This window comes from Halichondria panicea, chromosome 14 (genome assembly GCF_963675165.1).
Source record: "Halichondria panicea chromosome 14, odHalPani1.1, whole genome shotgun sequence".
Taxonomy (NCBI): Eukaryota; Metazoa; Porifera; class Demospongiae; order Suberitida; family Halichondriidae; genus Halichondria; species Halichondria panicea.
In genome coordinates, this window is record NC_087390.1 from 1,835,790 (window position 1) to 1,862,610 (window position 26,821).

The 26,821-nt window shown below is 40.9% G+C and overlaps 2 protein-coding genes across 2 annotated transcripts in view; one reads left to right on the top strand and one right to left on the bottom strand.

Annotated features, from left to right (window-relative positions):
• Positions 1–26,821, top strand: part of LOC135347428 (ubiquitin carboxyl-terminal hydrolase 40-like) — a 51,622-nt gene that overhangs the window by 21,635 nt on the left and 3,166 nt on the right. The window contains exons 16-17 of the mRNA XM_064545430.1: positions 6,245–6,316; positions 9,722–9,788. Coding sequence (XP_064401500.1) covers positions 6,245–6,316; positions 9,722–9,788 — 139 coding nt within the window. The remainder of the gene's footprint in view (positions 1–6,244; positions 6,317–9,721; positions 9,789–26,821) is intronic.
• Positions 8,111–9,548, bottom strand: LOC135347435 (TNF receptor-associated factor 4-like). The gene has a single exon (XM_064545438.1). The coding sequence runs from the start codon at positions 9,512–9,514 to the stop codon at positions 8,867–8,869; it is 648 nt and encodes a 215-aa protein (XP_064401508.1). The 5' UTR covers positions 9,515–9,548; the 3' UTR covers positions 8,111–8,866.

A 26,821-nucleotide genomic window follows, 5' to 3' on the forward strand; every position in this document is an offset into this window, starting at 1 on the left:
TAAATATACGAACCGCTCATGCAGCAATCATCCCAGTTTTATTTTTCGCGTTAACTGCTTTGTGCTATTGATACGTAACAAGCTTCCCGGGCATCCTTAGAAAAATCGGAATCATTTCTCCTCATCACGGCTCTCAATATTGTGTTTCTGATTCTGGAACTAGTATAGTACTAGTACGGTAATTTAGTGGCAGTCGATTATGTCAGTGACATTATACATTCATTTTCTCAGGGTTTGTTCACAATGTTGCTTATACTAGCAACATGTTGCAGTTACTTTGTGTGCTCAAGCCCTAAACATAATGAGAGAATTGTTTGGAGGTTGGATGACACTTGTTGATTTATTCTTTATCTTTGGCGAGATTTTTCCACCGAACATCACATTAGAATTATGGGGTTAGGTGTGGTATGTCTGACTTATATACCACGTGACCGCAGCACTATAAAAGGACCTCCCCCTAGCAACTTCAATCCATTCATGGTGTAGACTGCAAAAAGAGCAAGACTATGCCGGATTTTTTAGCCGTCAAAGAGCTAGTTGAGCAGCACGTCGACTCCTACAGATACTCAAGAGCCTCTTTGGTCCAAGCGTTGGCCATTAGACGTCTCTTACTAGAGTTGCAAGCTTTCTTGGTATCTAAACCACGCCCATGCACCCATTGAGTCTTAGCCATCTTGTTAGAGAGCAGCTTCCATGTTTCTGCCGTTGCTTTGGAGTCTTAGTACCGTCAATCATGACTTCTTTCTCTTTGCTTACTTTCTTGAACAAATAATAACACCTTTGAAAACTGTGCATGCCTGGGGCTTATGTTGTTACCCGAGGCGCGCATGGGCGGCCACGGGTATAGTAGTCTGTTGGTTTGTTTGTTTGTGTATTCTGAATCTACTCACCGGATATCACATGCAGCACTGCGTTTACAGCATGGATAGCCTTCACACAACAAGTTATTATTTTAATAGTGACAGATTTTGATATTTGTATATCTATAGAGTACCACTACCTGTTCTCAAATGTTTCAGCATGTCTCTCTCTCTGTAGTCTGGTTTAGTTATGAGTTGCTGTGCTAGACAGCTCAGTCACTACCTGGTACCTAGTTCTTCTGGTTTCTTTGTAATCATGTCACCAGCCGAGGGTTTGCACTTTAGTGCTCTAGTTTTTCTATGTATCACACAGCTGTTGACCAATGAGATTAATTAGTGGTGATGTAAGTATGGTATAAAGTCAATTATTCTTTCTCATGCAGTATTGTTGTATACATGCAATTTGTCAATGGACACCAGTCCTTTCATTATCTTTGAGCTTGTGTTACAATTGTTGACATGTACAAATACTGAAGCTATACATTCTTAATAGCAACATGACCATTTGGGAGAAATCTTATAATTATAATAATTATGCCAGCTTTTAGATTATACATGTATAGGTGTGCTGTATACAAGAATAGTGAATAGTTCACTGAGGATTGCAGTGACTAGATATTTGCTCTCAAATTACTGTTACAGTATATACCTAGTTACAGTATCTCTGTAATTATAGTGTTTAGCAACAGTCGCTGCATGTGCATGTCTGTTATGAGACAAACTAACTCTACGAATGGAGGCAGTTCTCTGGTATCAAGGAATGGCTGCAAGTGCAAGTACAGAGTCAGGTGGTTCTATTCCAAGGGAGCCTTTCTTGTTCTGGTTTGGGTTATACTGATGACTATAGCTTGTGTATCAGTGTATCATGTGTTCCATCAACGATCTGATGTCAAATTTGTCATTTCAAAATGGCTACTTGCTATCCCAATTGTGTTTGGTTTGTTGGGAGCTGTTTTCTCAGGATGGCTAGCCGACGCTAAGCTGGGGAACTACAGAGTGATGAAATACAGTTTTGTACTGTTATTCTTCCTTTATTTGCTTTCTAGTGCCTTCACCCTAGTTCCTGACATTGCACAATACGTGTATGTTGTGAGTGTCTTATATTGCATAGGTGGGAGTCTCTTTCTAATAGCTGTGGTAGCATGCTTGGCTACCTCACTACAACTAGGCCTGGATCAGATGCCTGATGCTTCATCTTCCAATATCACTAGTTTTATTGCTTGGTTCATATTCAGTATCTATGCTGGTGCTTGGATCCCTTTTGTTGCCGATTTGCCCATTACATCAGATACTTCGTTTAATAGTCACTTGCCATACTGGGTTGTCCAACTGTACAGTTTGCTGCCACCTTTGTGTATGAGTATTGTTCTTATTCTTGACTTCCTCCTAACTAAGAAATGCCTTATAATTGAACCAAAGTCACCTCAGTCCCTCAAAACTATGTACCATGTTCTCAAGTTTGCTGTCAAGCACAAAGCTCCCCTCAATCGTAGTGCTCTCACATACTGGGAGGAAGACGTACCTTCAAGAATGAACCTGGGAAAGGCGAGATACGGTGGACCATTCACTACAGAGCAAGTTGAAGATGTGAAGACCATCCTACGTTTGTTACCCCTTTGCTTAACGCTATGGATTCTTGGGTGCTCACTTGCACTCTTCCATCCAGTAACTTATGCTAGTGTTTATCCCCCTGATTGGAATTGTTATGTTTCAAGGCTTCTGGCCTTGTTCACATATCACCGATACTGGTGTGGTATGGTTTGGACTGTCTTTTATGAGCTTGTGCTATACCCAGTGATACGTAAGTGGCTTCCCAGCATTATTAGAAGAATTGGGATAATTTCTTTCTTCATCACGGCTCTCAGTATTGTGTTTCTAATTCTGGAACTATTACAAAACAATTACGGTGATTTAGTTGCAATCATAATCGTCTTAAATTCCATCTCTAGAGGTTTGCTCCCTATGTTACTTTTTAGTACCATGATAGAGCTAGTTTGTGCTCAAGCTCCATACAACATGAGAGGATTGTTTGGAGGGTGTATGGTGTTGGTGTTGCTATCTGCTCTTGTTATTGGCGAGATTTTCCCACCGAATAACACATTAACAATATATGGGGTTAGAGTAGGCATCAGTCTTCTTGGATTCATCCTGTACTGCCTCCTGGCTCGCTGTTACAAGAGAAGAGTTAGAGACGAGGACTACAATGCACACAGAGTGGTGGAGGAAGTTTATGATCGATACTTGTCAGCTCAGCATTGACTATATAGTTTCAGTTTTTAGTTCTGTTTAATTACATACATCTGACTATTTAAATACCAATGTACAACATGTGCATGTAGTAGTGCGCTTTAGTGTATCGTTTTTGTGACATTTATATACGTATCAATCTATGTACCGTATTTACTTGATTAAACGCCCTCCATGAATAAACAACACCCATCTCGTTTAAACGCCCAGGGTAAAAGCTCTGTCTTTGTTAATAAACGCCCATCTTAAATAATCGCCCATGTATGGGGCGTGGCACTGTGGGTAGAGCTGAAAGAGGACCTGGAACCCAGTTGCAAGCGTGGCAGCATAGAATAAAAATACTTTTTTATGATTCATCGATGGCAGAGAGAGAGATACCGACACAGAGGGCACTCCTATGACTTAAATTTAAGCTGAGAAATAGATTTAAGCTGAGACAGCAGCCCAAGAAGAGCACAATAACTGCTGCTGTGCAAGAGTTTTGGAGGAGACATACCTGGATTAAATGCCCTCCTCGTTTAAACGCCCCCTCTAAAGACTTCCATCTGAAATAAACGCCCGGGCGTTTAATCAAGTGAATACAGTACATAAATAGGATTTTGAAGTAGAGGGGGAAATAAGAAAAGTAACTATAGAAAATGTTGCTAAAAAAAAGGTCAATCGTTAATTTCAATACCCTGCATTTAGACCCCAACTAGTACCTGGATGCAAATTTTAGGGGGGGAGGGTATCCCCCTTTCCCCTGTATGACACCCTGATATTATTATATTCTTCCACATTTATTTTGTATACGTGCAACTTGTCAATGGACACCAGTCCTTTCATTATCTTTGAGCTTGTATTAACAGTTTATGGGATGTACAAATACTGAAACTATACTGTCCTTTCATTATCTTTGAGCTTGTATGTACAAATACAACTACATTCATAGCAACATGAACATTTGGGAGAAATCTGTTGATCTATATAAGTTTTTAGATTGTACAGTTGTGTGTCTGCAAAAATAGTGAATAGTGCACTGAGAATTGCATAAACTGTTGCCAATAGATAATTATATATCACTCTCAGTTACTGTATATACCAGTATCGCTAGTGTTTAGCAACAGTCGCTGCATGTGCATGTGTGTGTCGATTTTGAGACAAACTAACTCTACGAACGGAGGTATATTCCTCTGTCAAGGAATGGCTATAAGTGCAAGTACAGAGTGAGGTGGTTCTATTCCAAGGGAGCCTTTCTCGTTTTGTTCTGGGTTATGCTGATGACTATAGCCTGTGTATCAGTGTCTTTTGTGTTTTGTCAACGATCTGATGTCAAATTTGTCATTTTAAAATGGCTACTTGCTGTCCCAATTGTGTTTGGTTTGTTTGGAGCTGTTTTCTCAGGATGGCTAGCCGACGCTAAGCTGGGGAACTACAGAGTGATGAAATACAGTTTTGTACTGTTGTTCCTCCTATGCTTGCTTTCTAGTGCCTTCACCCTAGTTCCTGACATTGCTCATTACGACGTGTATGTTGTGATAGTCTTCTTTTGCATAGGTGGTAGTCTCTTTATAGTAGCTGTGGTAGCAAGCTTCGTTACCTCACTACAACTAGGCCTGGATCAGATGCCTGATGCTTCATCTTCCAATATCACTAGTTTTATTGCCTGGTTTGTATTCAGTGTCTATGCTGGTGTTTGGATCCCTGATGTTGCCAATTTGCCCATTTATTATGGTGTTTCGTGTAACAGTAATTTATCATACTGGGTTGTCCAACTTTACAGTTTGCTCCCACCTTTGTGTATGAGTGTTGTTCTTATTCTTGACTTCCTCCTAACTAAGAATTGGTTGATACTTGAGCCAAAGTCACCTCAGTCCCTCAAAACCATCTACCGTGTTCTCAAGTTTGCTGTCAAGCACAAAGCTCCCCTCAATCGCAGTGCTCTCACATACTGGGAGGAAGACGTACCTTCAAGAACGAATCTGGGAAAGTCAAGATACGGTGGACCATTCACTACAGAGCAAGTTGAAGATGTGAAGACCATCCTACGTTTGTTACCCCTCTGCCTAGCGCTATGGCTACTTGGGTGCTCACTTGCAACATTCCATCCAGTAACTCATTCTAATGTTTATCCCCCTGATTGGAATTGTTTTGTTCCAATTCTTTTGTCCTTGTTCACATATAACCATTGCTGGTGTGGTACGGTTTGGACTGTCTTTTATGAGTTTGTGCTATACCTAGTGATACGTAACAAGCTTCCCAGCATCCTTAGAAGAATTGGGATAATTTCTTTCTTCATCACGGCTCTCAGTGTTGTGTTTCTAATTTTGGAATTAGTACAAAACAATTACGGTGATTTAGTTGCAATCTAGTATGTTACAATCGTCTTTATTTCAATTTCTAGAGGATTGCTCACAATCTTGCTTTTTAGCACCATGTTAGAGTTAGTTTGTGCTCAAGCTCCATACAACATGAGAGGATTGTTTGAAGGGTGTATGGTGTTGGTGTTGTTATCATCTCTTATTATTGGCTTCTATATTCCATCAAACAACACATTATCAATATATGGGGTCAGAGTAGGCATCAGTCTGCTTGGATTCATCCTGTACTGCCTCCTGGCTCGCTGGTACAAAAGGAGAGTTAGAGACGAGGACTACAATGCACACAGAGTGGTGGAGGAGGTCTATGATCGATACTTGTCAGCTCAGCATTGACTATAGTTTCAGTTTTTAGTTCTGTTTAATTACATATCTGACTATTTAAATACCAATGTACAATATGTGCATGTAGTGCGCTTTAGTGTATCGTTTTTGTGACATTTATATACATGTACGTATCGATCTATCTATTAGTAGACCTGTTTATATTGAATGAACTGCATGTGATCAATTGATGGTGTTTTGGTAGTGTGCCAAGCTCAATGCAGAACTGCATGCAAGCTACATAGTATAGTTTGTGTCAGTCTATATTTACCGTATGCACCCTATAAAGCTCAGACTCAGACCCTTGTTTTCTGAGGGCTCGTGCAGATCCTTGCTTTTACATGCATGTATATGCATGTGCATGCCACTGTGTCTATAGAGTACTTTGTGTATACTGCACCTTGCTTATACTACTTATGAAGCTAATGTATATATACCAACCCCTCTATACTGCAGGGCTCTGATCCTTGTGTGCTGACTGTAGACCGGAGGAAGAGCATTGGTGAGCTCAAGGAAGCCATTGCTGAAGTAAGAGCTCTATAGTGTGTGTTCTTTGCATGGCTACTTGAATAATCAATATAAAGTTTACGATTAACCTAGATTTATTATGGGAAAGCCTTGTAGTCACAGAATAGCCGAGTTATTGTATAGAGAACACACTACATTGAAAACCAATGTCAAACAAGTTCGCGATCGGTACCCACTGAAATAAATGAAGACATGCACTTAACAGTTTACTAGTGAAAATATCAAATTACCTTTCTCCCTTTTAGACCTACTCTGGTCTCTACGATGCTGACCATGTGGTAATACACACAGCCAAGTTCCCGGACAGCTGGACGAGGTCGGTGTGTTGGAGATCAGTAAAGAGGCCACATTAAGTAGTTCCTTCAAATATAGACTCATGCATGTTTTTGCATGGTTCTCAAAGTTACCCCCGCCCCCACAGATGGAGAATGTGACAGTACCGTTGCTAGGGTTACTGCGAGTGGGGAAAGTGGTTAATGGCAAACCAGCCAAGATATTCAAACTACACAGCCACACTTTGAGGTACAGTACGAGGGCATACCGTATTGTTACTACAATGTAACTAAAGTTTGTACGTGCATGTATAGTGTTTGGAATCATTAGAGGCATTCCGTGTTTATTAGTGTGTATTTAATAGTGCCGGATAGTGTTATTACACCCTACTATGTGTAAGATATAAGGCAGAGCGTTTGAACGCAGCCCCTATATATACGTGTGTACAACGATGTCAAAATCAATGTTAAATTAGAATATAAATACATTTTGTGTACATATATTTTGTGTACCGTTATAATTTATTGTTGCCAGGTTTTCCAGTGTAGTTTGAAAAATTAATGTGGTACATGTATGTACTTGGCGAATGAGACAAGTGACGGGTGCCCTGCACTGCGTTCACCAGAAATGTCACGGAGAGCACACAGTTACTAAAATCCCTACCTAATTTTCCTGCTTTACAGCACTTTTAATTGAGACCATGCAGTAACATTATTTCATAATAGGCTACGTATATATATATACTTTATAGGCCTCTATTTACTAACCAGGCCTCTATTTGAGACCAGACGTTAATTACACTCACAATCAAATGAATCATTAACTTTCAAGAATATACCTTATAAGGTGAGATATTTTCACAGGTAGATTTGTTTGCGTTTTTACAGTTTTGTACATTTTGCAACGAAATGTCGATCTGGATACATTAAACAAGGGCCAATTATTTGCGAGTACTAATTTTTGCGATTTTACTCTCATTCGCAGAAATAGCAGAAATTAATACACGCGAAAATATGTCACCTTAAGGTACGTAGTCCAAATACACTAATTGCTAAGATACAGTCATGGTATAGTAACCAACATTGTGTACTATACCGTACGGGTGGAAAATTTCGAGGGTGGAAATTTTCGTGCAATTCAATATTCTGTCTTATTTGGAAAATTTCGCGGGTAGTAAATTTCGTGGAGTTAGGGTGTGGCACTATCTCGCATGCATATACGAAGCCTTCCATGAGTTTTAATTTTCGTGTTCTGCAGCCACCCACGAAAAACGCAAAATTAAAAACACCTCGAAATTTTCTACCCGTACGGTATTTAGAGAGCCTTCACTTTCATAAACAGTCTGAACTTGAGACAGTCGTCTTTGAGGTACTGAGTGTTTGTGTCAGCATAGTATCCAAACAAACGCTTTTAGACGAGACCATCCAGTAACATTAATTCATATATATAGTTACGTATACAGGCCTCTATTTACTAACAGACGATAATTACGCTCACATCATTAACTTTCAAAAATCACACTAATTATTGCAAGATATACAGTCACGGTATTGTAGTAACCAACATTGTGTACTATTTAGAGAGCCTTCACTTTCATGAACAGTCTGAACTTGAGACAGTCGTCTTTGAGGTACTGAGTGTTTGTGTCAGCACAGTAACCTAGGTGATCCAGGGGGAAGAATTTGAATAGTGAATCGCCAAAACATGTTGTTTTCTGCTTCGAAATGTTTGTTTCCGTTTCTATATAGTGTCCATGGTCACCCAGCTGGTTGAGCATCTGTAGGATAGCTACACCTTCTGTTTTGGCAGCATCATGCTCTTTATTGATGCAGACTGTCAAATTTGTTCCAGCAGCAGCAGATAAACCTTTTGTATACACAATGAATGTGAACTTCCACCCTTGTGCAGTAAACACTCCACCATTCCAGTATCCATAGACGACTTGTACTTGTTGTTTCATAAACTCAGTGAGAGTAAACTCGTGGCAAGAAAACCCATTTAGTAATAAAAAATCATTCTGTATCTTCACTGTGTTGGCTTCCATTGTGACTTTTAGATCACTGACCTTTGTGTCAAGATTTATAGCTTGTTGCTCCAGATCTTGGAGCTTGGTATCAACTTTTTGAATTTTGGCATCCATGGTATTGCCCTGTTCCTTCACCTGTTTCTGTAATTCGACTATTTGCTGATCTTTCTCCTCCATTTTCTGGTGTAGCTCTTTTGTTAGTTGCAGATTGAGGAGGGTGGCTGTCAGGAGGTGGTGTTGGACATTCTCTGTCATGTGACCCACCAGATCTCTTCGAGGAATCTTCGCGTCACATCCATTACCAGCAAACTCACACTCCACAAGTTGTAGGGGGCACTCCAGCAGGTGGCTACCAGCTTGGCTGCGAGGGACGGTAGTCTACCGATCTCACATTGGTTGGGACAAGGCAGGGAGTAGTTGTCACAGCAAGGGGTGTGGTCATTTGTTCCGATATCGTGGGTGGACTCAAAGTCACAATATTGGCACTTCCAGGGATGTTTTGGACAGGAGGTGGTGTGGTAGTTCAGATCCCCCAGTTCCCCCGTCCACTCACACCCACTCTTCTTGTGGGGACAACGAACATTCAACTTGTTGATGGTGTTACGTTTGAAAAACTTGTCTTTCAGCGTTTTAAAGGGAGCGTTGTTACACATAGGACAAGGCTTGTCATCTCTGATGATCCTTTGAGCAGCTTTCTCTGAGATGTGCTGTCCACAGCAGTCGGTTTGATGTGGCTCCACCAGAATGTCAAGGGTAACTGGACAGTACAAGTCCTTGTCAGGTTGTTCAACAAGGTCATAGTCAGGTTCAGCTGGCTGTGTGATCTGTTCTGGGGGGTGGGTAGCAGCTGGTTCTTGGTTCCTCACAGAGTTAGAACAGTCACTGTTACTGGTAGCCATATTAGTGTTAGTTTGTAGCCACTCCCTCAGTTATCTGTGGTGTGTGCATGTGGTAAAGATAATCATTGCTCTGTGTAACAATGTAGATCTACATGTCTTTGTGTGAGAAAGATCTGTACCAATTTCCCTATATGGCAACAAATGGTATATTCATCCATTAGCACTATAAACCATGCTAATTATCTATTCAATCTTTTCCCCTAATAGACGTCGGAACTGTCGTCAGGGTCAAAGGTTGCCTGCACAGTGCTGCACCAAGAAGAGGAACTATATAGTAAGTGAAGTGATACTGTAGTAAATAATTCAGTTAGTCTCGATCGAGGCTGGGCACGCTCTGCCCAATTTGTCTTGCTAAGAGGCTGGAATTTGAGATTACATTTCAGTGTGCATGCAGTAATACGCTTAGTTTTCACTTTTTTCACCAAATACGTATTATTCCAACAAATTTATCTAAGGGTTTCTATGACTACGAGAAGGGTGAGAGATACAAGGTAAGAAACTGGTAGTAGTACAATGTTTGAGATATTTACTTAAGACCACAAATTGCATAATCGCTATGTATGAGAAAAGAAACCTTTTACGTACGTGTGCTTATAACTTGGCTGACCGTACAATAGACACATTTCAAGTATTCCAAACTATAACCTCCAGGACACTAGCAAATTCAAGTTCCCACTTGAGTTGGAAATGGCCCCCTACTGTGAGGATGGCTCTGTGGGGGGTAGCAGTGTGTATGAGCTGTTCTCGGTGGTCATTCACAGTGGCAGCACTCACTCCGGACACTACACTGCCTACATTCGGGACATTGATGGACTTGGAACTTGGGCTTCCCCCATGAGTCAACCTTATCTCTGTAGACTGTCCATACATGTACTTTATTATTATGCCTTTAGTACTTCTACATTTTCATTCGGTGTTTTCATATTCTTGACAATGTTAGGGAGTACCTGTTGGTACAGTAAGAGTATAATTGTACAGGGAATGCTTATATAAAGGGGCACAACGTTTTGGCCATTATTATACAGAGCTGAAGAGTTGTTTTGTACATGCTCATTTGAGACCTGGATGCCTGGCTTTTATATCACAGTTGACCCCTCTTCAGTGGTGGAAGAGTTACATTAATTGTAGTTACACATATTACTCCACCTCCTCCCCTCCCAGGACAAGGAAGTGGTCCAGTTGCCACGGGATCCGGCATCTGGTAGTGTGGACCTCATCGACTTTGATAATCCTGCCGACCTCATGCTGGAGCTACTCAAACAATGTGGGGGGTCTGCCACCATCTCCAAGCTCACTAAGGTGTGTGGGGGGTAGGGTTAATTTACTGAACAATCGTAGTGTGTAATGTTAATTTTGTATATAATTGTTAGGGGAGCTTTATAGCACATGCACTATTTTGATGTAAATTATCTGTATGCAGGCTCTACAGGACAAGACTGGAGTGACGTGGAACAAGAGGTTCAAGAAGCAGTTTGGCCCCATTACAAAGGTGAGGTCACTTCTCCAGGGTAGCTACAGTATGACTGTATACTTAACTTAACAGGGTAGCTACAGTGTAAACTTCTAAGCTGAAGTATTATTGTGCATTTACTTGCTAAATATGTTTGATTTCAATTATAAAATTCAACTACATCCCACTCTCCATCAATCGTTTGAGACCACACGTTTTATAGGGATTTGTTGTAAAAACTTGACACTATCTGAAATGTATAGTGTCCATTTCTTCACTCCTCACAGTTTCAACTGAAGGTGATAGCGTCGATGCAGTGAGGGGTGGAGCTAGCGAGGGTAGCCAAGACAAGAAGAATGGCGGGAAAGGGAAGAAAAAACCTGTGAAGAAAGAGTAAGTTAGGCTTCTTGGTGTACTATATAATATATATCGTCAAGTTTTCTTTAAGACTACAAGAATAATGGCATGGAGGGAGAAGTACATGTAAAGGTATTAATTTAGTATTCTGTTCTATGTCTGTGTGTCAAACCTTTAATACCAGATCATGTACTTATCGGCCCGCCCCCTCCCCCTCACAGGTCCCCTCCAGCCCAAGGGCAGTGCTGGTTTGAGTTCAACGACACCCACGTATCTTCCATCAGGGCCAAACAGATGGAGAAGATGTACCAGGGCAAGCAGAGCGCTTAAATGCTCTTCTACAGGAAGAAGGACATGCAGAGACCACCTCAAGGTGGGGACTGCTGTGGTTTGCATATCGTTATATTCCCTTTCACACTTCACAGCGTTAGGCAACAAATTGTTTGGTGTTCCTGAGAGATTTCAAGTGGAGGTGACCCGGGCTAACACAATACTGGACCAGGAGAGGTGAGGGCAGTGAGGGTGTGGCCAACCACACCTATTCACGAGTTGGCTCAATGGATATACACTGTGCCTTTAGGAGTGTCACGTATTATACTGTATACATGTATAATGGAATAGTCGTTCTGCAGTTTTTATGAGGGAAATCTCTTGCTGTTACTATTTGGGTTGTATAGTAATTATATAGAGAGAGAGAGACAATTAGTGGTTGCAGTTGTATGTGTATAACTGGGTCATAAAGGCACAGGATTGTATGGTGCTCCTTGGATTCGTGCATGGTTAGCAGGTTCTTGTTCTTGCATGTGCTTCCACGTATGTATATGCTCTCTATATCTTATAGAATAAAATATTTATTCAGTAAGAGATTTACTTGTGGCCATAGTAAATATGTATTAAACTGCACAGATATGAGTATGACATCACCATCAACACACTTCAACTTATCATTCATTTCTCACTGGAGTTTGTGCTGGCCAACGGAGCACTGCAGAGAATTGACGAGGTGGGTGTGGTTTATTATGTTACGGGAATAATTATATAATTATGTAGTTGTACGAATGTGGTATATAGAGGTGTTTGTTTTTACAAGGAGAGCTTTTTATTATGAGTACAGTAGAACCTCGCTAATCTGAATAGAACCAGACCAGACCCCATCGGAATACATGCATGATATTTCCGGATTAACGGATGTCATTAATGAATAATTATCATTAACGAAGACACTTTTGTACATCTATTATGATAATTATTACTGTGGCCAGAAGGGAAGCTGCTAGCTGGAATAGTCTTTTTCTCTCTCTAATACAGTGATCGAGTCTTGTGAGCTCTCTCTTCGTTTTCTTTACAGTGGCTATTGTTTAAGCAGTTTATTATTGCTGATTCAGCAAGATTGCGCATGCATAATAGTTTATTCTATTGACAGCCCCTCCTCTTTTTCAGTTTGCCGTTATCTGGATTTTGGACTAAAGAGGTCCGGATTAGCGAGGTTCTACTGTAGTGAATAAGTTTTACCCACAGCAAATGTTATTTATTTTTAGTAGTGTTATAGATGATACAATGCATACATGCCTTGTGTATAATTGTAATCACAAACGTGGGATTTTTATACAAGTTGTACATGCATGTACTGCTAACGTTTGTTTTCGTTATTTGCATACATGTATGTAAACTATGGGGTGCCGTTTGTCAAAATATTGATGACAAAAACACACAAGTTTTGGTGGTATTTACTAAACATTTGAGGGTATTTGGTAAACAACTGAGGGTATTTAGCAAAGGACTGGGGGTATTTACTAAACAACTGAGGGTATTTAGCAAAGGACTGAGGGTATTTACTAAACAACTGAGAGTATTTAGCAAAGGACTGAGGGTATTTACTAAACAACTGAGGGTATTTAGCAAAAGACTGAGGGTATTTAGTAAACAACTGAGGGTATTTGGCAAAGGACCAATACATATTGCTCTCTGCTAGTATACCTATGTATAATATCAGTGTATAGTGTTAGCAATCATCCCTATATACATGTGTGTGCATGTTATGAGACAAACTAACTCTACGAACGGAGGCAGCCCTCTGGTATCAAGGAATGGCTGCAAGTGCAAGTACAGAGTGAGGTGGTTCTATTCCAAGGGAGCCTTGAACAAATAATAACACCTTGAAAACTGTGTATGCCTAGGGCTGTATGTTGTTTTTCTATGTATCATACAGCCGTTGACCAATGAGATTAATTAGTGGTGACGTAAGTGTGGTATAAAGTTTCTTGTGCAGTATTAGTGTATACATGCAATTTGTCAATGGACACCAGTCCTTTCATTATCTTTGAGCTTGTATTAACAATTGTTAACATGTACAGATATACTGAAACTACATTCATTTGGGAGAAATCTGTTGATCTTATAAGCTTTTAGATTTGTACAGGTGTGTGTCTGGAAGAATAGTTCACTCAGGATTGCAATCCATTAGTTGCCAATAGATATTGCTTTCAGTTACTGCATGTATGTACCTATAGTTACAGTATCTCTATAATAAGTGTTTAGAAACAGTCATTGCATATATCTGTTATGAGACAAACTAACTCTACAAACGGAGGCAGTCCTCTGGTATCAAGGAATGGCTGCAAGTGCAAGTACAGAGTGAGGTGGTTCTATTCCAAGGGAGCCTTTCTCGTTCTGGTGTGGATTATGCTGTTGACTATATCTTTTATATCAGTATCTCATGTGTTCTATCGACAATCTGATGTCAAATTTGTAATTCCAAAATGGCTACCTGCTATCCCACTTGTGTTTGGTTTGTTGGGAGCTGTTTTCTCAGGATGGCTAGCCGACGCTAAGCTGGGGAACTACAGAGTGATGAAATACAGTTATGTACTGTTGTTCCTCCTATGTTTGCTTTCTAGTACCTTCACCCTAGTTCCTAACATTACTCATTACGTGTATGTTGTGAGTGTCTTGTATTGCATAAGTGGGAGTCTCTTTCTAGTAGCTGCAGTAGCATGCTTGGTTACCTCACTACAACTAGGCCTGGATCAGATGCCTGATGCTTCATCTTCCAATATCACTAGTTTTATTGCCTGGTTCGTATTCAGTATGTATGCTGGTGCTTGGATTCCTTATGTTTCTGATTTGCCCATTAATTCTAGTTTTGTGTGTAACAGTCATTCATCATACTGGGTTGTCCAACTTTACAGTTTGCTGCCACCTTTGTGTATGAGTGTTGTTCTTATTCTTGACTTTCTTCTAGCTAAAAAATGGCTGATAATTGAGCCAAAGTCACCTCAGTCCCTCAAAACCATTTACCGTGTTCTCAAGTTTGCAGCTAAGCACAAAACTCCCCTCAATCGCAGTGCTCTCACATACTGGGAGGAAGACGTACCTTCAAGAATGGACCTGGGAAAGTCGAGATACGGTGGACCATTCACTACAGAGGAAGTTGAAGATGTGAAGACCATCCTACGTTTGTTACCCCTCTGCTTAACGCTATGGCTTCTTGGGTGCTCACTTGCAATATTCCATCCAGTAACTTATACTAATGCACATTGGAATTGTTATGTTTCAAGGCTTCTTTCGTTGTTCACGTATCACCAATACTGGTGTGGAATGGTTTGGACCGTTTTTTATGAGTTTGTGCTGTACCCAGTGATACATAAGAGGATTCCCAGCATTATTAGAAGAATTGGGATAATTTCTCTCTTCATCACGGCTCTTAGTATTGTGTTTCTAGTTCTGGAACTATTACAAAACAATTACGATGATGTAGTTGCAATCAAGTATGTTACAATCGTCTTAAATTCAATTTCTAGAGGTGTGCTCCCTATGTTGCTTTTTAGTACAATGATAGAGTTAGTTTGTGCTCAAGCTCCATACAACATGAGAGGATTGTTTGGAGGGTGTATGGTGTTGGTATTTTTATCAGTTCTTTTTATTGGCTATATATTTCCATCGAACAACACATTAACACTATATGGGGTTAGAGTAGGCATCAGTCTGCTTGGATTCATCTTGTACTGCCTCCTGGCTCGCTGGTACAAGAGGAGAGTTAGAGACGAGGACTACAATGTACACAGAGTGGTGGAGGAAGTTTATGATCGATATTTGTCAGCTCTGCATTGACTTAAATTCTGTACAGTATAATTATAGATACGTATTTTTTATCATAGTTTGTATGTTTTTGTCTATCATTCTTTGTCTGAACAATTGTTTAATTGCCTCATATGATGCTTGTCAAATACATCCGCTATAATCTTATATACGGTATAATTATACTACTTTAAAATTTTTATCTGCAGCCGTTTCAAGTGTCCTTTGAAATCTGTTTGCAATAATGATGATGATTATGTGTATTTGCAAATAATGTACTACATAAAAGCTTTGTCAAAACAAACCCTCCTATATATACTACATTCATACAGTGAATGTACGGTCTGTATAACATGCATATGGAAAATTGATTGATTTTTGAGCTGTATATAGTAACAATAGATGGAATGTACGAAAACTAAAACCCACTCTCACTCTAATAGCAACGTGACTCGTGATCATTTATGGAAATTGCATGCTGATGTTCACGTTGCTGATTAATAATATTTAGTAGCATCATGTTATGTATAGCTTTGACACCTCCACCGAGGCATCTGTTGGTTTATATCATGCATGCATGTCTACTAGATTTATAGCCTGTTATATACTACATCAAAGTCTTTTTTCGATATCATTCCAGGATGTGGTAGCAACATCACCCATGCAAGGAAGCGCTTTTCACCTAAATCACCCCCTTTTATAAATTATTTTTGTATATTTGCATACCGTATTTACTTGATTAAACGCCCTCCTTGAATAAACACCCATCTCGTTTAAACGCCCAGGGTAAAAACTCTGTCTTTGTCAATAAACGCCCATCTTAAATAATCGCCCATGTATGGGGCGTGGCACTGTGGGTGGAGCTGAAAGAGCATGTGGAACCCAGTTACAAGCGTGGCAGCATAGAATAAAAATACTTTTTTATGATGCATCGATGGCAGAGAGAGAGATACCGACACAGAGGGCACTCCTATATGACTTAAATATTATTTAAGCTGAGAAATAGATTTAAACTGAGACAGCAGCCCAAGAGCACAATAACTGCTGCTGTGCAAGAGTTTTGGAGGAGACATACCTAGATTAAACGCCCTCCTCATTTAAACGCCCCCTCTAAAGACTTCCATCTGTTTAATCAAGTAAATACAGTACATACAGTACATTATTCTTGACTTCCTCCTAACTAAGAATTGGTTGATACTTGAGCCAAAGTCTCAAGTTTGCTGTCAAGCACAAAGCTCCCCTCAATCGCAGTGCTCTCACATACTGGGAGGAAGACGTACCTTCAAGAATGAATCTGGGAACGTCAAGATACGGTAGACAATTCACTATATACAGAGCAAGTTGAAGATGTGAAGACCATCCTACGTTTGTTACCCCTCTGCTTAACTCTATGGCTTCTTGGGTGCTCACTTGCAACATTCCATCCAGTAACTCATTCTAATGTTTATCCCCCTAATTGGAATTGTTTTGTTCCAATTCTTTTGTCCTTGTTCACATATCACCATTACTGGTGTGGAATGGTTTGGACTGTCTTTTATGAGTTTGTGCTATACCCAGTGATACGTAACAAGCTTCCCAGTATCCTTAGAAGAATTGGGATAATTTCTTTCTTCACACGACTCAGTGTTGTGTTTCTAATTCTGGAATTATTACAAAACAATTACAGTGATGTAGTTGCAATCAAGTATGTTACAATCGTCTTTATTTCAATTTCTAGTGGATTGCTCACAATGTTACTTTTTAGCGCCATGCTAGAGCTAGTTTGTGCTCAAGCTCCATACAACATGAGAGGATTGTTTGGAGGGTGTACAATAATGTGTATGTAGTGCGCTTTAGTGTATCGGTTTTGTGACATTTATATATACGTATCGATCTAGTGTATCGGTTTTGTGACGTATCGATCTATCTATATAGTAGACCTGTTTATATCGAATGAACTGCATGTGATTAATTGGTGTTTTGGTAGTGTGCCAAGCTCAATGCAGAACTGAATGCAAGCTACATATACAATTATATAGTGTGTCAGTCTATATTTACCGTATGTACCCTATAAAGCTCAGACTTAGACCCTTGTTTTCTGAGGGCCATGCAGATCCTTGCTTTTACATGTATATGATGCATGTGCATGACACTGTGTCTATATAGAGTACTTTGTGTATACTGCACCTTGCTTATACTACTTATGAAGCTAATGTGTATATACAACCTCTCTACTGCAGGGCTCTGATCCTTGTGTGCTGAGTGTAGACTGAGGAAGAGCATTGGTGAGCTCAAGGAAGCCATTGCTGAGGTAAGTATATACCAGAGCTATAATTATAGTGTGTGTTCTTTGTATGGCTACATGATAGAGAGCGTACTAGATTTATTATGGGAAAGCCCCTCTCACTAGAACCACCGTTTGCGCGTGGGTGGATTCAATAGTAAATTTGTTAGTAAAACTCTTTGTAATTTATCAATTAACCTTTGTACTATGGTCACCCACGTGGTTGATTAAACTATTAGTGTCAAGAGAGAAATCGCCATCACAACTCTAGGATCATACAAGGAGCACTGATCTTACTGAGATGGCATCAAACAAGCGTCTGGAAGCAAGTAGACTTGCCAGAGCCGGTAGGTACTGACAGAAAAACGCCCACCACTCTACCATATGCACAGTACAAAAGAAGACAAAACTTGAGTTTTCAACACTGGAGAGAGCTTGAGCAAGAGCAGAACAGAAGTACAAGCCATCACAACAAAACTAGTCACTAGTCTAGGTCATAAATGTTGTAAGTAGCTGTGTTATTTTATTAAAACTGCTGTGATTTGTGCAATGACATCATTGTAAATATATACAATATACTGACTAATTTACTAAGATATCTCGATCCCCAAGAATCGTGGGGCAATTGACGCATGCGCAGACAGTGTATACCAGGCCGTCTTTCTCAATTGAGAGCGGCCTGGAATCGAGGCTAGGGAAAGCCTTGTAGTCACAGAATAGCCGAGTTATTGTAGGGAACACACTACATTGAAAACCAATGTCAAACAAGTTCGTGATTGGTACCCGCTGAAATAAATGAAGACATGCACTTAACAGTTTGCTAGTGAAAATATCAAATTACGTTTCTCCCTCATAGACGTACTCCGGTCTCTACGATGCTGACCATGGCCATGTGGTAATACACACAGCCAAGACCCTCCCAGCTGGCACACACCTCTACGACCTAGTCTCAGGTACATGTACTGTATGTGCATGAGTTAACTATTATTATTGCTTCCAACTTTCAGACTGTAAATCCACAATAATCATATGCCACACACTACACCTAATCAGCATGCAGTCGTATAGATATTTCGTGACTTTTATTCGGTGATAGAAATGACATTTCTTAATTCATTCACCAACTACATGTATGTACCAACTTAGAGTGGGTAATTTTCTTAATATCTACTTGTATTTGATTGGCAATTATTGATTGGCAATTATATTCGTGGCTTGTAAAATCCTAGCCTCGATCCCAGGCCGATCCGTCTCTAATTGAACGCTAGGTCGCCTCCTCGGCCTGGTATTGATTGTATCTGGGCGTGTATCTGGGCGTGACTTCGTTATTATTATTAAGTCCATGTGGTCAATTGAAAATTGAGATAAAATTAAAATGGCTTCTAAGTTTGTTCTTTGTAGGTTATGTTGCAGCACTGATGCCATACAAAACAGAAGATATAAACATTAATTTTGTTCAGCAGTAAGGCTCTCAAAGAAGATATTCCAGGGAGGCTCAATCACATTCCTCATAACGTCTGTCACAGTAGCCGTTGCAGCCAACATTGGAGCACCAGGAGGGGCAAATGCTCTAAGCTCACCTAGGTGTGCATAGGCAGGACGAAAGTCAGAGCTCCTACAGAACATACATAATAATTATTATTTCACAACGGGAGTTATTAATAACTTACCACTTGTAAACACAGTGTGCTTCGTCCACAGCTATTGCCACTAAAGAGGAATTGAGTGGAGGCTCTAGTAATAGCATCCTCCAACGATGGTCTTCAACAACAGCCTCTGGGGCAGTGAACAGCAGACGGTACTTTCCATCCGACACATCTTTGTTAGTGGCAACAAGACTTCTGTCGATTCCCTTATTACTACTGAGGATGGCAGCAGAAACACCTCTAGTGTTCAGACTCCTGACCTGGTCAATCATGAGAGACACAAGGGGAGAGATGATAAGAACTACACTTCTGGCGACAAGGGGACCCTTAGTCCTACCAAGCTTGTAGTCCATCAAGAAGGGTAGCAATTGATAGCACAGAGACTTGCCATAATTAATCGGGGAACCACACAAAAACGTCCCTTCCTTCCGACAGGAGCTTGAGAGCACGGACCTGCTGTTCCTTGAGGATCAGTCCTTCTCTTGCTTCACACAAGACAGTGCTTATGCTAATGCTTCTTGGAAATCAAAAGACGTTGAAATTGCCATAGTACAGTGTATAGCTAGCTAGCTTTACGGAGCTATTCATGAGATTACAATTACGTTTACGGAGTAGGTGCTCATACACATACACCATTAGTGTTAAGTCGCTCAGGAATTCGCTCTTTTTTAGCGAATACCTGAGCGAGGTGGAGCCAATAAGAGCACGCCCAGATACACGCCCAGATACAATCAATACCAGGCCGAGGAGGCGACCTAGCGTTCAATTAGAGACAGATCGGCCTGGGAGATCGAGGCTAGTAAAATCCTAAAAAACTATCTCTCTCAAAAATGTGTAGTGTGCTCCATACAATAATAGCCATCGCAACTTGTATTATGTAAATGTTCATTCTTTATTCAGGCAATGATCAGACGAGTGTGGCTGATGCTGGTATCACCACCAACTCTCAGCTGTTTGTGTGGGACGGTCAGACTTTGCGAGGTGAAGCCATAGCGGTGGGGTGGTCATGTGATCCGATCCTCCTGCATGTGATGTACCCATCGGAGGAGGGAGAGTGTGAACTGAGCAGTGGTTTCCCCAAGAACTCGACTATTAGTCAACTGAGGGTGAGATAATTGTGTGGTATTGATTTTTCATTGAATGAGTGTCCGATCGAAGAAAACTCTCATTTTTATTCACGTCTCCATTGTGTGATATCCTTGGTACATGCATGTATGCTGTATGGTATAGTAATTTTGATTAGTGAAGCACATGCATGCACATACGTACATAACTACCGTATATGCTTGATCAGGAGCCGCGGCTACTAAATGTTTCATTTTGCTGGAAGAGGATGCTACAATTCAAGAGGGGCCACAGTTCAAGAGCGGCGTTTATTAGCTCCAGATAATTATGCCTCGGTGCGCATGCGCAAGCGAGGTATACGGTAGTGTGTTTGTGTGTCTGTGTGTCTGTGTGTCTGTGTGTCTGTGTGTGTGTCTGTGTGTGTGTGTGTAGACCGCTACAGCTGCCCAAGGATGAATCAAGTGCAAGTAAGAGTTTCTATAGGCTTCTAGTCATGTTTACTTGGATTTTAATTCGTGGATTTGCAAAATAATGCTTCGTTCTCGAGTTATGCCTAGTTTTGCTTACTTGGCAGTGGCGTGTACAATGGGGGGCTTTGGGGGCTTGAGCACCCCCCTGTCCTCCCAGACAACCATGAAACTAATCGTATCACTCAGTATAGCTAGCTAGCTAACTGTGCAGCTCTATCTCATTGACACAACGATTACAAGTCATGACCACGCCCAATTGAGCATGTGCAATCATAGCCTCGATTCCAGGCCGCTTGAACAAGGCGGCCTGGTATACCTTGTATGCGCATGCGCGAAATAATTGACAACAATTTCATCATACAAATTGTAAAAAAACGGACAAAGTTACAAAAGGGAATAACACGTATGACAATGTGACCACAATGGCAGCTTTCAGAGACACTAATCAAAGTAGAATAATTATGCTGCAGCAGTGTTGCTTCTTCTAGCTCTGTTTATCAAAGAGACAGTTTAAGAAAGCCTCCCAGACAGCTAGAGCTGCCAGCTAGGAAGAGTGGTGGACTCTTTAATACATCAGTAGATCTTGAGTGAATAACTTCCTGAGTGTCGAGTTAAAGCTTATTAAAAACTTTCAAGAGTAATTATTAGCTCTTCAGCAATGGCTTTTTGTCAAACATAAAGGCAAGATTTAGTAGCAGAACACTTGCCTGGTCCATATTACCACAGCCTCATCAGGGGACCCATAGGAACACATCATGCCTTTCCTATAACATCTGTAGCCTTACAGTGTAGGGTGTCGTTAAGTAGAGACTTGGCTTGATACAATAAAGGGCGTAAGAACTCAGTCATCTTTGCACAATACTTCTATGTAACGGACTGTAAAATCAGAATACAAATAGTATACGGTTTATTTTACTGACAGTATCCACAAATACACGGATTACCCCCTTTTTGGGGTAATGTACACGCATGCGCATACAAGGTATACCAGGCCGCCTTGTTCAAGCGGCCTGGAATCGAGGCTAGTGCAATCAGTATTGCCATTCCAATGTTGTTATGTAATGCTAGCATAATAGATCCTCTGCACTATCCCAGTCACCTCTTGCTCCACTGAGAGATACTGAGAAGCAATGACTAACACTAGAATGACTGGACATCCCCATTGTGATTGACCAGTTTGCTAGGATGTACCCCAGGAGAATAGTGCACGGAGATCGTATAAGATGACTGACTCATAATTATGTCTTATTATCACGCTATGCATGTATTAGATCCCATTTGAGTGTATTTAGCAGGAAACTATGAGCTATAGTACCGGTACTATAGATTACTCTGGGCTACAAACTACAACATTATACATTGTATTGTCATTTACAAGAAGATACACAGAAAAATTATTGTAGCTAGATGCTTTGTCTAGTAACATAGTAACAGAACTAGAATGGAAGAGAGAAGCTCTAGAGGAGAATAGTAGGAGCCGCTCTTTTCTTGGGCAGTGTGCTGTACTTTTTTGCTGCAAGGCTGCATGGGGGAGGAGCTGGATGTATGAAAGATACGCCGCAATAAATGCGGGGGCGTAAAATCGCGCGCGCTATGCGCGCGGCTCCATTTTTTTTCTGTACTTTTGAGCACCCTCCTGCTTCGATCTCTAGAAACACCCCTGCTTGGAATGCCATTGCAGCCTTTTCAGAAGAGTCCGTAGCAAAACTTGTTCACCGAGTGTTACTACTCTACTTAGTAGTTAGCTCTGCACTAGAACGCTAGCTATTGGTAGCTGCAAAAGTGAGCAGAGAGCTGCAAGGCTCTGCTGACTTGCAGCCATTAATTTTAGACTTGAACTTTTGGCATCGATCGTTTTTAACAACAATCATGGTTGATCATTACCCACTATTGGGTTGATTGTGTGTATAAAAGCATAGATTGATAAAAGCTAGCTTTTATGTTATGTAGCTTTGGCACCTCCACCGAGGCATCAGCACCCGCGGTGCTTTCATTTAGTTTGTCATCAAAAGTTGTTTTCACCTGCATAAACTTAAACTCTGCCATGAGAAAGTCTTTGTGAAGCGCTAACAAGCTGCTACTCATAGCTACGTACATGTAGCTAGCTGCTAGTAATAATTTTTTTGGCTGCCACGTGCAGAAATGCTAGAGTCAAAGTTCACTGAGGCTACTATTTGAGAGCGGCTACTAAATGTTTCATTTTGCTAGCAAGGGAGGCTACTATTTGAGTGCAGCCTTTATACAAGAGCGGCCTCTGATCGAGCATATACGGTATATTGCTTCGTCCCAATGGGAAACTGTTAAATCTTTGTCTCCAAATTATGACATATATTAATGTGTCTCCATGTGTAATACATGTACGTAGGTGTCCCTGTCGGAGCTACTAGAGATCCCTCCCAGTCATGTGACCATCAGCCATGTCAAGCTCTCCGAGAGACAGGACACACAGACACCCATCGTTGTCCTATCACCTAGCAAGGTGAGGGAAGGTGTGGTCTATAATCATTAGGTTCCCCCACCACCCCTCGTGTTGTGTGAAGATTGGTAAATGTTTGCGTTGAATTCCACTTCTAAATCATTACTTGCATGTCTATCTTCACTAACTGTCAGCAAGATTCCTCCCTTTTATAGGATGGCAGCACTCTAGAGGAGCTGAAGCTACAGGACGGAGACAGACTCACAGTGGAGAGGAGTATCAAGAAAGGGTGAGGATGTTGCTAGAGAAAGCATAATTTATGACGATTATACTAGTTTTGAACAAAAGTCGTATTCTTTCGAGGTTCATAACTTGAATTTTAGTCCAATTTTAATGATATTCGTGATTTTCTGAAAGCAGATGATAATCATTTTTAGTTTATACATTTTTTCAGGCCTAATTTTGGACTCTTCTGTCACCAATATTGACATCGAAATGACCTTCGATTGAAGAGCTCATCTCAGAAAATTATAATTTGAGCAACAGAACTTAACGGTTGTTTCAAGAAAATTATCGTAATACATGCACATATACAAGAATATTATTGATAACATCATGTATTGTCATGGTTGCAGTGTGAAGTCACTAGCTCACTCTGTAGCAGACAAACACAGCAAGATGCTGTCAGTCATCATTGAGAGCAGGCTACTGGTGAGAACCACACACACACACACACAATAATGGTCACAGCTCTACAGTTTAATTTTTTTAACAATAGTGTAATCCTTTACTAGATCCCCCCCTTCCCCTATGTCCACAGCCTCTCACTGATGCTACTGGCTTGTATCCTATGTTTCCAGTAGAGGTAGGAAAAGACGAATGCGTCGCCACTCAAAACAATGGCCTTGACAACAGCTAGCAACCAGCAATTTATTGGTGAGCATAAATAAGAAAGTGATCACTTAAGTCAGTGGCAGGTGAATGTCGTCTTCGTGGTGATGATGATGTCACTGGAATAGGGCCTCCGCTGTATGAGTCTCAGACACTGACTGACGCTGGAATCAGTCCTGGACAGAGGATCATTCTGGAATCAGGCCAAGCACCAACCAGTTAATCAGTTGCAACTATAAATACCGTAACTTAATTAGGGTGCCGCTTTTTAATAATTACATTTGATAATGTACATGTATATAAAGCAAACAAATTTATATGGTGCGGAAACCATAAAAGCGGCCCTTATTTCGAAGATAACTAAATTTCCGTCCTGACTGTACGGCATCTCTGCAAGTTGCTCTCAATTGTCAGCTGTGGAGTGTTTGTGTGCATGTCGAGTGTGGGTGTGTGTGAGGTGATCCTGGGGAGGGATGTGACTGTGAGGGAGTGTATGTGTGTCATGGTGACAACCCTCGGTATATCTGATCACATTTGACTATAATATTATATACACTGTAAAAAATGGTGTGTGGTTTTGACGCAAGTGCGTGACTATTGTGGCAATTATCAGGAAAAAACGCAACAAAAAACGCACGTTTGCCACAATAGCCACGCACTCTGCGTCAAAACCACACATCATTTTTTACAGTGTATATACATTAATAATGTTGTCTTAATTCTCGGCTAATGTGTGTGCTTCTTTAGAGGTCCATTTTATGTATCTATACTAACATGAGAAGTACTCAATGCTATACCACTGTACATGTAGGCGGAGACTGGCACCTGCAAAGGACCAACTGGTGCGGAGAAGCAGCTGACGTGTTGGAAGATGAGGTGTGTGCATGGAGGCAGCACCTGCATGACTGTAGTACATGCAGTACAGTGCAGTAACTGTATAGTACTGGCCTGGTTAGGGTTAGGGTTATCTTCTCTATACATGCAGTGATGTGTTAATAGTTTGCCAACTGGTGGTGTAATTTTACTAGGATGCCAGTCTGGAACAGGAGGGTTATCTTCTCTATACATGCAGTGATGTGTTAATAGTTTGCCAACTGGTGGTGTAATTTTACTAGGATGCCAGTCTGGAACAGGAGAGACTGAAGTCTGGTGACGTACTGCTCCTTGCAGAAGGGAGACTACCTCCCAAAGTGAGTGCACTGTTGTTCAGTAATGCATGTATTGTAAATGGATTCACACGTGTACATGAATGTACATGTATGTATATGCAAAATGACAGATTAGTTATGACATCAGTGTTGTCAGGAGTGCATGAATATTCGCACTCCTGGTATTGTTTTTACCACGCCCACGCCCACCCCCTCATATATGTCCAGGGTTTTATTCGTCTCCAATCTACTCCCCCGAGTCCAGCCCTTCCCCTTACCCACCAGCTGACCTCCCTCAGGACGTACGTTCCCTAACTGGGTTCAACGCACGTGTATAGTGTTCTGACAGTATGATCACACAAGCTACGTATAATGTACACATGTACATGTATGTAGTATTTTTTAGTAGCCCCGCCAGATGCTTTCTCATCTTGCACAGAATTCTGTACACAATACATACACACACACCTCACTCTTCACACCCCTCACCACACGCCCCCACAGGTCCCCCTCCACCTGGTCCCTCCGTCCCTCTGCCACCCCCCTGTTCCCGGACAGCTGGACGAGGTCGGTGTTTTGGAGATCAGTAAAGAGGCCACTGTCGAGGAACTCAAGATCACCATCCTTGCACTACCTACTGTATGTCATGTGACAGTCATAGCCGGTACAGTCTACTGTAGCTTCACTATATGCAGGGCGGGTCGAAGAGATATTTTGAAAAAAGGCTACTGAAAGCTCACAAGAGGCTGTTTTCCTTGGCTCTGGCCGCCATTTTAAGTGGAGTTAGTCTACATATTATTATTTTGTGAGAGTTTGTTGGCCTGGAAAGAAAAAAACGCTTCGACCCGCCCTCCATAATGGTAAGAAGCATCATATAAGACCAAGAACACAGAGCTAAAAGTGTTTTTGGAAGTTTAAAATGACTACTAGTTTTGTGTTGTTTCTAGTAACTTGATGATCGCTCAGAGCTTCCACTGAAAGATGTTTTGAAGATTGATACTTGTCATACAGATTGATACAACGATATATTTATCATGTATGTGCTTCAAACTTCTCTCATGGCATTTATAGTTTCACAAAAATCATTATAAGATTATCATGAATATTCATGAGCAAACTGTTTACCGCAACCATTAAAGCTCCCTGTATTATAGTGGCCATTTTGACGGGAAAAGCAAATCTCTAGCCTTTCGGTCGTATATTTTTCGGCATTGGATTAAGTAGTTCCTTTATAGAGTTACTGCATGAATACAAATATTGAATCTATAGACTCAGGTTTTTGCATGGTCCTCAAAGTTACCCCCGCCCCCACAGATGGAGAATGTGACGTTACCGTTGCTAGGGTTACTGAGAGTGAGGGAAGTGGTGAATGGCAGACCAGTCAAGATATTCAAACTACACAGCCACACTTTGAGGTACAGTACGAGGGTATACCGTGTTTATGTTACTACAATGTAACTATTACTTTGTACGCGCAGGTATTGTGTTTGGAATCATTAAGGGCATTCTGTGTTTATTAGTGTG

Bases quoted from the DNA above. Each gene is read 5' to 3' on its own strand.
- LOC135347435 (XM_064545438.1), bottom strand. From the start codon at position 9,514: ATGGCTACCAGTAACAGTGACTGTTCTAACTCTGTGAGGAACCAAGAA.